Below are 18,274 nucleotides of genomic sequence, written 5' to 3' on the forward strand. Positions count from 1 at the left end.
TTATACAAGGAAAATCCATCCTGTTAAAGGTAGTAAATGCCATTTTACCCCTGTTTCAGGGATATATTTGGTAGCCGTCGTGGTCCGAGACAAAAAGAAATGCAAAATTCTCAAACTCCCGGTTCAGAGATGATACCTTTTATTAGACCAGCTAAGAAATCACACAAAAAAATAATCTTTCTTTGCAAGCTTTCGGGCACAATTTACCCTTTGAGCTCTCCTGTAGAGTAATGAAATAAGTAGCTTGAAACCTAGTTCGACTGCCTCGACCTGCCCGCTGAGCCTTAAACTTTCTAAATTCCAGTCCTCGGCTCATAGGGCGCAAACAGGCATAGACTTTGTGCCACCAGAACAGTTTTTACAGCAGCACCGTTTGTCGCACTACAAATAGCCATGTTGGTGACCCTGACAAAAGGCGGTAATAGTGTCTGCCACTTTACTGTGGCAGGTGTCTGTTAACTTTTTGGTGGGAGGGCACATGCAGCATGGAGCTGCCCACGCTCTTCATTCATCCTGAGCAGGTGCTTCCAGGGCCTGAAGGGCCTAATCCTGTATGCCCTGGGAATTCCTCTACAGGATTAGGCCCCTCAAGCATCGAGAGCGCCTGCCTGGCCTTCCCAGCTTACAGGGAAGTTATCCAGGAGTTTCCCTGGGGTGGGTCTCTGCAAATGGAGAACCCAGCTTTCTCCACTTAGAGGCATGTCCCAGGGCATTTCTGGGAAAGCCCCTGGTAGCTGGGAACACAGTGCCAGTTGTCCCTTAGGATTGCACATCCTGGCACAACTGGTCTGCTTCTTTTGGCAGTGTCTGTTTGTATCTAGTATTCTTACTGCCCTTTTTGCATAGTCCTGTAGAGCAGTGGTTCCCAACCTTTTTAGACTGCGGACTGGCGAACTGCAGACCAGCATACTGCAGTCCAGAAGTGACCGGCATACTGCGGACTGGCAGCCGACCCTTTTTTTATACTCGGTATTAAAAGGATTGGCTGCCGATCCGCAGTATGTTGGTCACTTCCGGACTTCCGGTCCAGCAGCCAACCCTCCTGCCAGCCAGCAGCCAACACTTCGCAGCCCGGTACTGGGCCATGGCCCAGGGGTTGGAAACCTCTGCTGTAGAGTACCGTTCCTTCCTTGATGTCTACATCCTTCACTCTTCATTAAGTCTGGCAGAGCTGTCGAAAACCTGTTTTCTCAGAAAGTAGATTAAAAAAAGAGACTTTATCAAGGACTTTACCCCCGAGGGATTTTGTTTCCATTTTTGTGTTTCATCCTAAAATATTTACATGAGCATAACTTAGGCACACAGCACTGGAAGGCACCTGTTGCATCAGCCCTTACTGTCAGAGGCACAATATCCTGTAGGCCCTTTCATAAACTTCTTAAGCTTCATCTTAAAAATTGTAATTTTTAATGCACTTTATTCTTTTGCAAATTTTGTTCCAGAGCTCCACTGCTCTGATACTTGTGTGTCCTTCTCATTTCCTTATTTAAAGTACTACTTCTGATCTTTGATTTGACTACTTCAAGTTAAAAGAGAAGCAATGATGACCTCAAGTAGTTTTTGGTAATGCCGGCCATGGAAAATGTTACAGAGTCTTCTAAATTTAGAGGATGTGGGGGTTTGGTTAGTGGTAGGATTAATTATTGTGGTTGAATAGAATAATGAACTGAACCTTAAAACGGATTTGACCGAAGGTTGATGCTTCTGGAAGTTGAGCAGTGCTTCCAGATCATGGTTTTCATAAAGCTAACAAGTTCATCTTCATTTTTCCGTCTTCATGTTAATAAAAAACACTCGCATAGCAAAGTCATTCCATCTTCAGTGTGAAAACTGGTGATCAATACTGTAAGCTATTGATATACTAATTTTTTTTAGCGACTGAATGAATTGAAGTAACACGAGCAGACAGTTCTCCCAAAGTAAAATGTAGATGTTGTTAAGTAACAAACTAGAAAATGGCCTCATCTACGCTGCGCAGTAACATGCCCAAACAGCTTTTTGGTGATGCTCACTGCGCAGTAGCTCGTTACTACTGCGCAGTCGTGTCATGTCACTCTTCGTGCCACGTGATGCTACTGCGCAGCCGGCATCTCATGTAGATGTGGCCAATATCTGTTGACATCTTGGATGGTACAGAAAGCATCTGCTTTGGCTTCTTCACCATCAAATATGCTACAGAATGAAACCTGCTTATTGAAGTAGTGGAGTAGAGCATTGAGTTTGCTGTCGGAGACATTCGAATGTCACCACAGCAGTCGTGGTCACTGAGCCAACCCTTTCACTACTTACTGCTTCAATTTCAGCTTCATTCAAAAAGCAATTTCTGTTGACTTTTACCTCTTTCCTCCAAACTGACAAAAATCAGGCAGTAATTCGACGATAAAAACACCTACAAAGCCATCGCTTAAGCTTTGTTCCAGTTACACCATTCTTTTAAGCCAAATATATTGCCTTCTAGGCACTCCAAAGTGAGCATTTTAAACAAAATATTGAAGGATCTCGGGATATGTGGGTAGATTTAAATTTATGTGGCCGCTACTAGAATGCAGCAAATAAGGGAACAAAGGGAAAAATTATTGGTCAATGATCAATGGTGTGAGGATGAATACAGAGGTCCATATAGAAAGGGAAAAAGTTTCTTAACTTTGATTCTGCACCTGAAAAGGAGGCTGGAGAGGAGTGGTCCAGTGGCTGAAGATGTCATTCAGGAGCTGTGAACAATATGACACAGCAGCCGTGCCGTTCTTTTTTTAGGCAACAGAAGTAAAATGGGGGAAAAAGAAGAAAAATTCATCTTGCACCTCTGATGTATGGAGGTTCAGCACATATGGGGGAAAAAAAAAAAAAGAGTGGTGTCTAAAACAGTTGAAAAGCATGTCCAGAAAGCTATCACAACTCCTCCAGGACCACAATCAATTTCCTTAAAAAAAAATAAATAAAAAATAAATTGTCCAACTTCCAATAATATTCAATGAGACCATAGGCATGATCGTTGGTGACTGTCTGAGATCCGACTGGGGAGAGCATAATTATTTTACATCAATATTATGTCTCCCTAAACCAGGCCCCTTAGGCTTGTTTGGGAGCCAGTTCAGCCCTGGCATAATTTATAGTGACTCTAAACTGCCTATATGTACACCCCAGCTGTTAGCATCTCAAGCCAACCAGAGTACAGCATCATCCCAGCTGAACCTTTATGCTGGCTCCTGAGGATTTCACAGTGCCAGAGAGATTCTTGGATGGTCATTTGAACTGACTTTATGACCCCTTTGTCTTTTTGGGGGCATGGAACGTATTTCTGTTTTTTGAGGGGGGGGTTCTCATTAAATGTGCTGAAGTGCTGGGTATCCAGTTTGTAGCCGTATTGGTCTAGAGGCAAAAGGAATCCAAACTCGTGGCAGAGGTGATCTTTTTTTTATTAAACCAACTAGATATTTGCAAAAAAACTTTATTTGCAAGCTTTCGAGCACAGGCACCCTTCATCAGGTGCAGGAGATTGCAAAGACTGTAAAAGTTCTAGGTAGAAATGAAAAAGAACATTTACAGTCTGCAGTCCCCCATGCCAGATGAAGGGTGCCTGTGCCTGAGAGCTTGCAAATAAAGAACTTTTTGCAAATATCTAGTTGGTCTAATAAAAGATATCACGTCTGCCACGAGTTTGGATTCCTTTTGCCTCTAGACCCATACAGCTACCACCTGCATACTGGGTGCACCTGAGAAATGGTTCGTGATTTAGTTTACATTCTAAGAGCACATTGAGACGTTTACTGCAGAGTAAACCAATTAGCTCCACAGTAAACATCTCACGTCTACATGTGCAGTGCTGTTAGGCAGCAAGAAACTAATAAACTCTGCAGTAGGGTAGTACTTGTAAATACAAGTACTATCGTGCTGCAGAGTTTGGGGTTTTTTGTGCACAGCTGCACAGGTGTAAATGCTGACCCAACTGGCTGGGTCATGAGGGTGCTACAGTGGGGGTGCTGCCTGCCGGCTGGCTCCATACTGGAGCACCCTCGTGCCCCATCCAACCCATCCACAGCTCGTTGAGCCAAGTCAGAGCAGCCCTGGGGCTGGCAAGCCAACCCCCTAGTTCCCCTGCCAGCTGGGGCTGCTCTGTCCTGGATCAATGTGCTGCGGTTCTGGGTGCACGTTCAAATGGTGCACCCAGGAGCAATAAACTATGGCTCAATGTGGGCTGGAGTTGACTGCTGCATACTAATAGCATGTGTAGACACCCTAAGGTTTTCAAAGCAAGATAATGAAGCCCAAGCTGTATACAAAGTATTGATGTTAAACCTGTTTAATTAAATGCATGCAACTTTGTATATGGGCACCCTTGCATCCATTCCAAGTTAACTTGTGTTGGGCTGCTAAACCAACCTAAGCAAAAGCTATGCCTTTTCCTTGCTGGGTTTTTTGCCTCCTGACACGTGCATATTAGTTACACTGAGTGGAGTTGCATACTTTTTTTTTTTTTCTTTTTAGTAGTGAAGATAAGACCTTAGACAAACTCCAAATGTTTAAAAGTCCCTGAAGCATGTTACAAGTTGATGACCCGTTGGCACGGTCTCAGTGGAAATCCGGCCTGATAATTTGCGAGGAATGGGAACTGCTGAAGGACACGAATGGAAAACAGGGTGGAGAAGCTATGACATTTTGCCATGACTTTTCCAACCTCGCCTCGCCGGTTTTGAATCCGAAACTGTTAGGTGATTCCTGGCCAGGAAGAGGAGGCTGAAACCGGGTGAGGGAATGCAGGGTTTCATTTCACAGCATTGCCAGTCCTGATCTTTATCACAAATCCAAAGTTATGTGATTCAAAGAGGAATTTCAGCTTTTGGTTAAAAAAACAAAGCAAGTTTGTAGACTTTGCAGTTGACAAGAACATCTTGAAAGTATATTCCTGAATATATAAAATACCAGGAAGCAAATCGCCCAAAGTTCACCACTTCTGAAAATCTCATCTCATGCTTATTTTTGGCTCCCTGACTCATCGCTTTCAAACCTTTGATACTGGCCGTACACGGCCCTTCTTCAGAGCTCTAGAGCTCCAGACTTCTGCCCCAGGTTCATTTCTGTGCGGAGATTGGGTCACCTTTTGCAGCAAAATGCAGGAAAACTTGAAAGCAAAAGCAGGGAGGGCAGGAATGGGGAAGTCCAGCGTTTCATCAGTTTTTAAATGACTGGATCTTGTCCTGCCAGCTCTGAATCGTGTGTGGGGGGGAAGTCTTTGTTTTTTAAGCCTAACTAAAACTTTGTAATGCACAAACAAGAAAGTTGTATAACTCTATGGATAGGCAAGATCAGAAGCAAAAGATTTGGTTGCAAACGGCTATAGACTGTTGTGTTTTAATTTACTTATGTTGTAAGGTTACCATATATTTCCAGTATCAAAAAAGAGAACACCTGTGGGGGGTATCTGATGGTGGGGGGGGCAGTGATATGCCTATGCCTTGCCTCTGCCCCCCTGAGCTGCCAGTGCCCCTCATTCCCGGTTCGCAGCCCCCTGCCCCCCCAGCCCTGCTGCCCACGCAGCTCCCGTACATATGCACTCGCGTGCGCGCACCCACACACGCTCACATCTTAAATACCCTCCCGGACAGGGGGCCAAAAAAGAGGACATGTCCAGGAAAACCCAGGCATATGGTAACCCTATTTAAGGAACTTTCCGTTTTAGACAAGCGTGTGCCCTTTGGACAGTATGCACCCTTTTATCTTTGAGGGTTAAACATGCCAGCTCAGTGAATTTTATAGTGTATGATTTCTTTCAAGTCATAAACTTTTTTTTTTTTTTTTTTTTTTTCCTTCCTGCTGGGGCTGGGAGATGATGACCGAAGAAAAGCACATTTCTGTTGTATCGGTTTTTTTTCATCTCTCCCCGTCACCTGTATTTAGAGCTTGCCTATACTAATATGATGGATCGTTGGTGAATTCATAATAACAAGTAGGTGAATTGAGGTTGCAGGATGCAAGCTTTGTCAGGTTGCTTCCTTTCTGGGATAACTGCCGTGCTCTCTAACTGTAGAGTATGGCATGTCCAGACTTGTGCTGTGCAAAAATGAGTGGAAACTTCTCAAGATGACATTCGGAGCTGCATGAAGGAAGCTGGCCCGTAGCAAAACATTGGAAAGGAAGCCAGAAAGTAACTGTTTACCAGTATCCTAAATTTGTTTACTTTCTATTTCTTGTCTTGGTTTTTTTTCCTCCTTTCTGGTCTAGATTAAAAGTAAACTGTTTGTTCGACTTAATGCTAAAGTTACCCAGCACAGCGCAAGGAAAAGAAAACCTTTGTTTGCTAATTATAGTTGAAAAAGTTGCTTTGTGAGAAGCTGATAGCGTAAAATGGCTAGGTGGATGATAGGTAGATTTTTATATGATAAATATAACATTGCTTAAACAAGCATTTAAATTAAGTGGAAGAAAGGGGTCCAGGAATGAGAATATCATGCTGCTGGTGTAGATGGCCTTACTAGAGTTAGTGTAATAAAATGCACGTTTTATTGTTGGTGCTATTTCTGGCTCCGCTACTGATTCACGGTGACGTCTCGGGCAAGCTGCTTACCCTCTTTGCTTGTAACATGGAAATAAGTCCTCCATGGGATGTTGTGGTGGTTAATTGTTAGTAAGCAACTCGGAGAATCACGATTAAGAATCGTGCAAAGAGGTGATTAGCCACGTTAGTCTGAAGACGGGCAGAAAGTAAGGCAGGGTGAAACCATGGAAGTTATTAATCGGCCGTCTCCCTTAAATGTTTTGTGCGTGCTGTTGCGGGAGCAGAGCACTGTAACGAAGGCAGCTTGAATACCTTGTGTATTAGCGCACAGCTCTGGTAGCAGGGTTGTAATATAAATGTATGCGGTCGAGGAAATGCTGTAGAACCTTGTATGTCTAAATAGAGTCAAACTTCAGTTACTGAAATGGAAAATAACAGTATAGCTAGCCATTTTTAAGAATAAAGGAAGATATCTCCAAGTATTGTACCTTTTAAAGTATGTTCCTCCTTTTTTCCCCCCCCCCCCCCCTTTTCTCTCCAGACTTTATATTCAGAGCACCCATCAAATTAAGCAAACCAGGGGAACTGCGTGAGGAATATGAAAGCCAGCTGAAGAAGGTATAGTACTCTGCTTAATAATGACTTTGCTTCCAGAGTAACTGGGAGTCTTTACAAATATACCTTCTTACCTACGTGGAGCATTCAGAGGCTTTTTCTGTCTTCTACAACAAAGGTCATTTTTCCTTTCATACCACCCAGCCAGTTCAGGAAACATTGGCAGTAGCTAAAAGCGTAGCAGCCAGATACTGCTATCTTAGGCTGGCTTCCAAGAGATGAAAACGTACCTTCCTCGCCGTTACTTAACCAACTGTAAGATATACAGGGTTTATTAGTACATTTGCTGTTGCAAATTATTATTTTGCAAAGCCTTTTACAGTCCTGATCTGCCCCCACCACGCTTCACTCATTCGCAACTGTCTCAGAAATCGAATCTTTCAAAGCCAGGCTTTCAAGACTTGGTCTAATGCAAAGGATGAAGGAAAATAAATGGGGGGAAAAATAAAGGGTAAGAAAAAGCCTTTTCAGACCTTTGGGAATTAAATAGGCTCTGTGTGGGAGAATTGTTTTGTACATTAAAACGGAGCATGTTTTGAAAATCAATCATTGAAGTGAGTCAAGTTTTTACAGTAGAACGTCTCCTGTGGCGAGCCACTTGTGAAGTCTGCTTGCCTGGTGAGTTAGAAATGCAGTAGGTGTAGCAGTAGCTGCTCTGGGTGAGGGTGGAGAGCAGTGTCCATTCTGCCCCTATTGCTCGCTCGTTTTTCCTGATATAAACCCTGATCTGACTATTGCAGCCGCTCCCAGGGAGCCATGCAAAGCCCCGTACAAGCCCATGTCAACTCTGCTGGGTCAGGGCCTTTTTCTCCATGAAAGTGGGGGGTTTTTTGGTTGAAGGCTTGGTCAGGAGTGGCGTGTGCACCTTTGAAACCAAGGAGAGTATATGTGTGTAGCCATACAGCGAAGACGTGCACTTTTCTCATTCTGAAAGCATTCTTGCAGTCTTGATAGCATCATTCATGGTGACAGCTGAAAAGAGTTCCCTGTGCTGGCCAGGTCATAAAATCATAGAGAAGCAGGGCTGGAAAGGACCTGGATAGGGCACTTAATCCAATCCCCCATTCCCTTAGGCACGGTTATTCCTATCCAAACCCAACGCATTGTCTAACCTCTTGGCAAAGCTACACAGTCAATCCTTACACAACGCAAGATGTAACACCCTAACCTGCCATAGATAAAGCAGTGGGACCACAGCAGCCAATGTCCTGCTTCTGTAAAGATTGTTAACGTGCGTTCAGGAGATCCCAGGTAGAGGGCCGTGCCCCCTGCTGGGGAGGAAGGCAAAAATCCCCACTGTCTGTACCAATCTTGCCATGGGGTAAAATTCCTGACCCCACATTTGGTGATCAGCCTGACCCTGTGCAGAAGTGCAAAACCATCCAGCCAGGAACACCTGGGTTTAAGTCCCAGCAGGAGCATTGGCACAGCCCAGCCAAAACCCCCAGCCAGGGCTGTAGCCAATCCCTAGTGCCTCTGAGGAAGGCTTAAAAAGCACTTTAAAAAGCAGGGAGGGGAGGGAGAAGAATTTCCTCCCAGCCCCATGCAACCCTCAGCAAAGCCCAGAAACATGGAAAATACCCATAGCAAAACATAGGCATAGCTGTGCCTATCCCTGACCCTCAGCTGTCCTTCTTCTTGAACACCTCCAATAATGGAGAGTCCACAGCTTGTCCCTGCAGTTTATAGAGTAACTTCAGTTGATTAAAGCACTTTTGGAAGGGAATGCAACATCTCTGTCCTGCGGGATATTGCAGTCAGACTGCTTTCCGTTTTCTTTTCTCCTACGTAGCCAAGCCTGCTGTGTAGATTAAAATGTTGTGGCTTTGGGCATTTTTACAATGTTGGGAATGTTTTGTTACTAAATTCCTTATTATAGACACCAGTGAAAGGTTAGGAATGTTACTTAGATGTCTGATGTATTCTTTAACTCAAATGGGAATCTCTGTAGCTAGGAATTAAAACTCTTTGATGAAGTGAGCTCTTGCTCACAAAGCTTATGCATCTCTGATTCAGGTAGTCTTTAAGGTGTATTTCTACCCTGCCTTCAGCCTGACTTCAGACTAACACCACAAACTGCATAAAGTGTGGAACTCATTGCCACAAGATGTTGTGGAAGCTGACAGTTCAGCCAGATTCAAAAAGGGACTGAACACATCCTTGGAGGAAAAGGGTAATCAGTAGCTATTGAGTGCAAGGAGTAAGGGGCACGGCCTCTGAATCAGGAATTCCTAGACCCTAAATGCTGGAGGCTGCAAGTGGGAGAGGAACAGTGGAAAAAACCCTGGTCGTCCCCTGTTCATTCTCCCTTTCAGCATCTACCCTCTGCCACTGCATGACACAGGATACTCGGCAAGATGGACCTGCGGTCTGACCCAGTAAATGGCCATTCTTATCTACTTCTCTGGTCACTCAGTTACTAACTGTATGAAAGATCTTAATTCAGGGGTGCTCAAACCCAGCCAAGAGCCACATCTATCCCCTGGCATCATGTCTTCCATCTTACAGGGCTCCCCACAGATCTGAAAATTTGATGGCTGGGAAGCAGTGGCACTGCTCCTCTACTCCAAATTTCCAGACCCTTGGGGGCCTGGAAGCTGGATAGAGTGGTCCTGCATGGTGGATCAGGAGCAGTATGGGAGTGTGGGGCCCATTCTGGCCCACGGACCAGCCCCGCGCTGTTCATCTGACCCACTGGACCAAAAGTTTGAGCACCACGGATCAAATCTGACTGCTGTGGCCGATTGAAGGCCGGAGGTTGTACCACACTGACTATTTTTTAAAGTTTGCTGCAATCATTTTTACCTGCAGTAAGGCTGCAACAGCTCTAGATCATCATGAGATCTTTGTTTGCATCTATTGCCCACCTGAAACGGTTGATATTATATACGCAGTTCAGCGGAATACTTCACACACAAAATGAAATACTGCTGGCATTTTAATTATGCCCCACACATTCTGGAAATGGAATTTTTTTGTCTAATGCCTCTTGGTCTGCTGGTCCACTGAGCTTCCCTTTTTAAATCTTTACTCGCCAACAGCTGAGAGATCCTTTTCCTCCCCAAATATGAGTGAGCAAGTAAAGTGCAAGACTACAACTTCTGACAACTTGCCTGCTGACTTTTCATTCATCATGGAAACTTAGCTACTTTAATATGCAGCTTTAAAAATGATAGGTGAAATTTTGAGGGTCAAATACTCCATTTTTAACTAAAATAACCAGCCTTTCATGGTAACTGTCGTTATTGGCTAGATTCGTAAATGAGCTCTTTGTCATGATTGGCTACACTCCTGAAGTCATAATCCCATAGTCTTGAGTGCTAAATCCCATACCTAACTCCGACTTTTGTGACTTGGGGACAATCACCGAACTTTATCAGAGTCTCCCCAGTTTGTTTAACATCTTCCTGTGTTTGAGGAGCAGTTCTTTAAAGTATCTCCATCTCGTTGAAAAGGTCAGGTGCTTTAAAAATCTAAATATTGACCCTAGTTTTAACCCTTTTGTAGTTGAATACAGCATAGCACTTCTTTGCTGTCTATAGGCACTTACTGCATTGAAGACCATTGATCAGATTCAGATAATTCTGTAAAAGGCTATTCTTGACACAGTGGACAAGCTTGCTTCTAGATGTACCAGTACTTAGAATAAGGTTAATTATTTAGCATCCATCCAACTATGCAAAATAAAGGGGATTTTATGGTTATTTTGTTTTTAAGGAAAGCTTGCTTTGGGGTTTTGTTTTCTTTTTTATATTGCCAAGGGGTAAAAATTTGTAATATTTAGTAAAATCTCAGGTTTTTGAGTTTCCTTCACACAACAAACAGTCTTTTGCTTGTAATCTTGTGTAATCAGTAGGGAAACTCCTACCTGTGGCATGTGCAGACATGTACCTTCTCAGCAGCAGTGATAGACAGAGCAGTCTCCTTCACTGTAGCGCACCTTTAAACACCACGTAAACCTGGAGAGTTCGTGGAATGAAGAGAAGATGTCAAATGTGAGTTTTACCAGATTTTGGGTGTATATGTTGATGTCAAGAATACTATTCCTAATTTGCCCATGAAACGAGAGAACTTTTTTTCCCTTCAATTGCATGGGAAGGATTATTCTCAGGCTGCCAGCATAACAGTTTCTTGGGCTCTTGCAAGGTTTGGTTAAAATTATTTTTTTTACGTGTACCACTAATTAACATCCAAGCTTACTAGAAGTGAAACCTCTAAGAATCTACTCCTGATCTTTATACTTTTTTTTTTTACCTTTTAACAAGTTGGTTTCTTTAGATAAGCTCGGCAGAAGGCAGGTTAGAGTTCCACATTATAGACTAACTAAATCAGAGATGTATAATCGGGGCTGGACCCGATTGTCTCGCGAGGTCCCTTCCAGCCCTAACGTCTATGAAATCTATAATAAGGTAGCCTTTTTTTACCTATTCCTCTTGAACTGGTGCAGTTTAGATAAGCTCGGCAGAAGGCAGGTTAGAGTTCCACATTATAGACTAACTAAATCAGAGATGTATAATCGGGGCTGGACCCGATTGTCTCGCGAGGTCCCTTCCAGCCCTAACGTCTATGAAATCTATAATAAGGTAGCCTTTTTTTACCTATTCCTCTTGAACTGGTGCAGTACTGCAGTGTTTTGTTGGAAACTCTGCAAGGTATTGTTTGCATTTGGGGAAAATAATTTAACCTTACAGTTTTGTATAACCTAATATAAGTATTGTCAATGGGAAGTTTTGTTTGCCACTAAATTGTACACCCGAATTTCCCAGCAACATCCCATTATTATTAATAGGATTATTATTAGGATTGTTTCTGTGGCATGATTCTTCTTGCATATTAATGACATTTTAATTTGTGGAAGCCTATACATCTAATCCAGGTATATCTGGAAAGGGATGGAAGACCCACATCGGGAAACATTAAACTAACGAGCCAAATTTAGTAACACTGGCTAGCAAACTTTACTTACATTACAGATAGAAACAAAACTTTCCAAGATATCTTTACACAAATATTTGCCTAGGTGCCAACATTAACCAGCTGGCTTGAAGGAGGTATACAAGGCTTCTAAAACAGAGCATAAAAAATATTTTTTTCAAAAGAGATGTGTTTTTTGGCTCCGTCAGTGTTTTCTGTCTGCATCTCTTGCTGTCTGTTTCAGCAAGCTGATAAAAAATTTTCTATGTTTTTATTTGTGTGCATGTGTCTGTACATGAAGCTGAATTAAATACAAACATGGACCGGAGAACAAATGGTGAACTGTGTGGATTTTGACAGGTTCTGGTGGGGGGACAAGAGAAGGGAAGGAAGAGTTTTGGGAGCATTTCAGACAGCTCAAAAGAACCTTACTGGAACCTTAAAGGCTTGTTATCCCTCATCCAGTCCTTTGTACAAGACTAGCCTCTGAGGCTGCATCCAGATGAGCACAGATGTGTGGTATGTGGCGCTGCAGACCCATCTGCAGCACCGCACGCTGCACATGCAGGTGTTCCCCATGCTGCTACTTTGCAGTGCAGCGGTGTTTCTTGACCCTGGGAAATCCTGGGGTCAAACCTACATGGAAAAAAAACAAGGCAGCATATGTTGGCGGCAGTGCACACCGACCAAAACTGGAGCCTAGCCAGCTGGAGCCGCTCTCCAGCCGCTGGCCAGGCTCCCTGCTGCGGGAGCACAGCAGCTGCAGTTCTCCAAGGCCCCCAGGACTCCAGGTAAGGTTGCTGGGGCCAGCACAGTTGCTGGCCCTAGCCTCCCCTACTCCACCTGGGCATGTCCCACCACGGGCATTCCCCGGGGACAAGTAGCAGCGGCACAAGATGTGCCACTGCTGCTTGTCCCTGGGGAAACACATGTTCCCACTCATCTGGACGCAGCCTGAGAGATTATTTTACCATGTAGTGGAGTAAATGTAGCAGTTGCTCTTCAGTTTCCCGTTACCAAGCAAATCTTTATAATGGTGTCATGTAGTGAGGTTTGTGTATTTCTTAAACTAAATATTGTGGCTCTGTCTTCAGATGTGTTTTTAGATGCCTTGTTTATCAGTCTAATGTAAAAACCCTCATCCAACCTAGAAAGCCTGAATCTATCAAAATGTTTGCTGAACTCCAGCATTGAGGCGCACAATTTTTGGGCATGGTTTTTCCCTCCGTATGTTGCATCTTTTTGACTCTGCTTCGGCTGCAAGAACTTTGTGTCCGACTCGACTGATTTCTTTTGGATTCTGTGTGCAACTTACAGATTCGTAGATGTTAGGGTCGGAAGGGACCTCAATAGATCATCGAGTCCGACCCCCTGCATAGGCAGGAAAGAGAGACCTTGGCCACTCGAACTGTGAAGAAGTTCTTCCTAATGTCCAGTCTAAATCTGCTCTCTGCTAGCTTGTGGCCATTATTTCTTGTAACCCCCGGGGGCGCCTTGGTGAGTAAAGCCTCACCAATTCCCTTCTGTGCCCCCGTGATGACCTTATAGGCAGCCACAAGGTCGCCTCTCAACCTTCTCTTGCGGAGGCTGAATAGATCCAGTTTCTCTAGTCTCTCCTCGTAGGGCTTGGCCTGCAAGCCCTTAACCATACGAGTGGCCCTTCTCTGAACCCTCTCCAGGTTATCCGCATCCCTCTTGAAGTGCGGCGCCCAGAATTGCACACAGTACTCCAACTGCGGTCTGACCAGCGCCCGATAGAGGGGAAGTATCACCTCCTTGGACCTATTCGTCATGCATCTGCTGATGCACGATAAAGTGCCATTGGCTTTTCTGATGGCTCCGTCACACTGCCGACTCATGTTCATCTTGGAGTCCACTAGGACTCCAAGATCCCTTTCCACTTCCGTGCCACCCAGCAGGTCATTCCCTAGGCTGTAGGTGTGCTGGACGTTTTTCCTCCCGAGGTGCAGCACTTTGCATTTCTCCTTGTTGAACTGCATTCTGTTGTTTTCTGCCCGTTTGTCCAACCTGTCCAGGTCTGCTTGCAGCTGTTCCCTGCCCTCCGGTGTGTCCACTTCTCCCCATAGCTTTGTGTCATCCGCAAACTTGGACAGAGTACACTTCACTCCCTCGTCCAAGTCGCTGATGAAGACACTGAAGAGTATCGGTCCAAGGACCGAGCCCTGCGGGACCCCACTGCCCACACCCTTCCAGGTCGAAGCCGACCCATCCACCACGACTCTCTGGGTGCGACCCTCTAGCCAACTCGCCACCCACCGGACCATGTAGTCATCCAAGTCACAGCCTCTTAACTTGTTCACCAGTATGGGGTGGGATACCGTATCGAAGGCTTTCCTGAAGTCTAAGTATACGACATCCACCCCTCCTCCTGTGTCCAGGCATTTCGTAACCTGGTCATAAAAAGAGACTAGATTGGCCAGGCACGATCTGCCTGCCACGAACCCGTGCTGGTTTCCCCTCAGCATAATTTGTCCTGCCAGGCTCTCGCATACGTGAGCCTTGATAATTTTTTCAAAGACTTTGCCTAGGAGTCTTGAAGAGAGAACTTGCCTAGGAGAACTTGACTGATCTCAGTTGGCTTCCGTGTACACAGATACAAAAGTGGGCATTAGGTTGTAAGCTCTTTGCCGCTAGGTCTTTTGCCTTTCTCCAAAGCATCTAGCGTGCTTTTTTGTTATACAAAATGTTTTTTGGTGCCATACTACTACCTACAAATGCACAAACAGCTTCTACTCCAAGTGCGTTTTGGGATACTTTACAGTGTATTTTAGGAGGTTTATTAATTTCATTTGTTTAGTAAATTACAGATACTTCGATAAAACGCTCCATGTTGCAAAAACATTGTCATCTTATGATGTTTTTGACTGCAGAGAGAGTGATGCCAGTGGATGTGGTTCCCCAGGCAAAAGCAGATAAGGCAGCCTAGGGTTAGGGCACCTTTTCTAGCCCTCTCCCCGTGCAGGATGAGCAGGGATCCTGAAGAGGACTTGCACAGTCATGGTAACAGTTGTCAAATTGCACCTCTGTCTCAACCCAGGTGCAAGACGACCATCAGGCTACTGCTGCCTGCAGATTCAGTGAATCTGGTAGTCTCCAGCCATGGTCCTATCTCCATCTCCACTGATCCATCACCACAGGGTTTTTGAAGAATGTGGTGTTTCCCGTGTTAGAAACGTGCATGTGACTTCAACGTGAGGAAGCTGGTGCATGAAAACAACAACCACACAGCCTTGACAAGATGGAGATCTGGATCCAGTGTCAAGGGAGAACCCTAGACAACAGGAGACTTCCTTCTTGCTGAAGCCTTCTTTCATTGTTACAGCTATTGAGATCCTGACATCATCTTCTGCCTGACCCACCTCTGAGGACTTACAGCTGGACCACAGTTTGTCTGAAACCTCCCCTCAGACCTGTTCCCCAATGGGTGAGCCCGCTAGGAGTGGGAGACTCCAGGTGGCATCACTCTGAGGATCATTGGGACACACAAGCCTCTCTACCACTACAGGGTCTCAATCTACAGAGAAGGGGGGAAAAAATTATCTCGTCAGGGAGAATCAACCAGGGAGCAGTCACTGCAGCCTGCTGTCAGGCCCAGACTGTCATCCTCTCCTGGGGCAAAAGGGGCATCAAGACCTCCTACTTGGGAAACTGTTTACAGCAACTAGCTATGAAGTTGCTATGCACAGAGTTGTTGGAACCAGACTGCTGACCAAGACAGTGACCTGCCAGAAAAAAAAAGGACTGCCATCATCTCCAGGGAAGTAAGTTACACCATTGACATTGCAGGTCTGAGTGAGACAAGATGGACGGGATGAGGGCTGAGGGAAGACGGTGGAGGCTACACCTTCCTCTGGAAGGGGAAACTGGCCCAGGACAAATGCACCCACATCACCCGTTTTGTCTTCAAGAATCAGCTCGTTAGTCAACTTACGGAGTTCCCCATGGACATCAACGAACATCTTGTGACCCTCCATCTCATCTGTAACAACCGGTTACTGAGGCTGACAATGATATCAAAGAGCAATTCTACTTTGACCTTGACCATGTTCTGACTAATACACCCAAGGAAGACCAGATCATTCTCCTTGGTGACTTCAGTGCCAGAGTTGGGCATGACCTGGAACTGGAGTGGCACCACTGGGAAGGAAGGAGTAGGGAAAACTGGCTCCAGTGGCGTCCCTCGCCATCCTTCCCGGTCTTGTCATTAGCAGGGATCCTAGTTTTCTCCGATTTGAAAAAAAAAATCCCCAGTTTTCAGATTAAAATAAGTAACCCAAAATCCACATTTTTCTGTGATCAAAATGAAGCACCACTGTAGATATATATCTATATATTAGTGGTGTTTCATTTTGATCACAGAAAAATGTGGATTTTGGGTTACTTTTTTAAATCTGAAAATTGGGGATTTTAATTTTTTCATCAGAGAAAACCAGGATCTTTGGTCATTAGGAACACCATGTTCAGACAGAGTGACAGATACAAAACCGCCTGGAGACACCCTTGCTCTAAGCACCAGGACCTCCTTTATTATTACTGTTAGAGTCCATGATCAAATGGACGTCTGCATCACAAGCCATGTGAGCAACTGGTGATTGCTGAACAGATCATCTCATCAGATCCATTATGAATATCCAGCTTGCTCTGAGACACTGAAAACAGCCAAAAGCAATGCAAAGGACTCTCGACACCAAATCTCTTCAAGGCCAGGAGGTCCATAAGGATCTCCAACAGTGTCTCCATGAAAAGCTCTCTGCTCCTGCCCACAACTTGAAGGTAAGGTATCACTGAGGATTTCTAGAAGGAGTTTAAAACTGCCGTCCTTATGGCCTGTGCTGAAACCATTGGCTATACCACCTATCAACACCAAAACTGGTTTGATGAGAGAACAACACTGACATCCAAGCCCTCCTCAACCGGAAGTGAAGGGCTCTTTCTGCTTGGCAAGATGACATCTCCTACCAGTAGAAGAGACATACCAGCTCCTCAAACCCAAAGCTCAAAGGAGGATCTTCAAAAATCAGTGGTGGCAAGATAAAGTGAAGGAGATTCAGCTCCAGGGACAGGCTGATTGCATGATGGCTCAGTGCTCATCAGAGACAACAAATCTATCCAGGCTAAAAGGAAAGAGCACTTTGCAGCACTCCTGACCCATGAGTCAACTGTGACGGATGCCACCATCAAGTCTGTCACCTAACAGCCTGAGGGGGGATCCCTCGCCAGCCTTCCTATCCTAGCAAGCTGGCATGCTAGCAAGAAAACGAAGAACAAGGCTACTGGACCAGACGGCATACCTGCTGTAATCTTCAAGGCAGGTGGCGAGGAACTGATACTGTGACCCATGAATTTATTTTGCAAATTTGGAACAACTCAGAGAGAGATCCCGGAGGACCTGAGGAATGCTAATAGCATGACTATCTTCAATAAAGGAGATATGTTTGTGTGCGGGAACTATCGAGGTATAGCCTCGAGGGAAAATCCTCATCTTCATGAACCATCTTCTACTTCTTGCTGAGCAAGCCCTTCTGAAATCTCATTGTGGTTCACATCATCCTGTGGGGCAAGTTGCATGGTCTTTGCTATGTACCGGGTCCGAGAAAAGTGTCGGGGAACAACATCAGGACCTGTATATGGTCTTCGTTGACCTTACTAAGGCCTTTGACTCATCAGTCATGCCGCATTGTGGAAAGTACTGGCTAGATTTAGATGCCCTGAAAAATACATCAAAGTCTTGAGACTTTTCCACAACCAAATAACTGCGACTGTTCTTTGTAATGGATTGGAGATGGACCCATACTGAGGTTATACAAAGATGCATCATTGCCCCAATTCTGTTCTTTTTTTTTTTCTTTTTCTTTTTCTTTTGGTGTGTGTGTGTCATCTTGGTTCTCGTTAAGGACTGCCATCCTTCTGGAATTGATATTTGAATAGTGAACGGATGGAGGGCTTTTCAGTCTAGGACACTTTCTTTCAAAGACCAGATTATTCATGACGGCCATCCTTGTCCTTTAACCGTGCCATCAGTGTGCACGCTGAAAAAACTCTCGAGACTGCACTGAATCTCTTAGCAGAAGCCTACTGAACTGTGGTCCTCTCTCAACACTGAGGAGGCTAAAGTGCTCTATCAGCCTGCTCCAGGCCATGAATGGTGACACCTCCTCCCTCCTCAAAGACCCTGGAGGCCATCGAGCACTTCTCTTACCTCGGTAGCCACCTCTCTCACAGAACAAATGA

The 18,274-nt window shown here is 44.9% G+C and overlaps 1 protein-coding gene across 2 annotated transcripts in view; it reads left to right on the top strand.

Annotated features, from left to right (window-relative positions):
• The first annotated feature begins 6,888 nt into the window (after positions 1 to 6,888).
• RNF169 (ring finger protein 169) overlaps positions 6,889 to 18,274 on the top strand; it is a 30,627-nt gene continuing 19,241 nt past the window's right edge. Inside the window, exons 1-2 of one of the 2 annotated variants that reach the window (XM_025209375.1) lie at positions 7,031 to 7,111; positions 10,962 to 11,103. In XM_025209375.1, the coding sequence (XP_025065160.1) occupies positions 11,095 to 11,103 (9 nt within the window). In that variant the 5' untranslated portion in view covers positions 7,031 to 7,111; positions 10,962 to 11,094. Of the gene's footprint in view, positions 7,112 to 10,961; positions 11,104 to 18,274 lie in introns of both variants that reach the window. The other variant, XM_025209374.1, reaches the window with a different exon arrangement.

This window comes from Alligator sinensis, unplaced genomic scaffold, assembly GCF_000455745.1.
Source record: "Alligator sinensis unplaced genomic scaffold, ASM45574v1 scaffold594_1, whole genome shotgun sequence".
NCBI lineage: Eukaryota > Metazoa > Chordata > Crocodylia > Alligatoridae > Alligator > Alligator sinensis.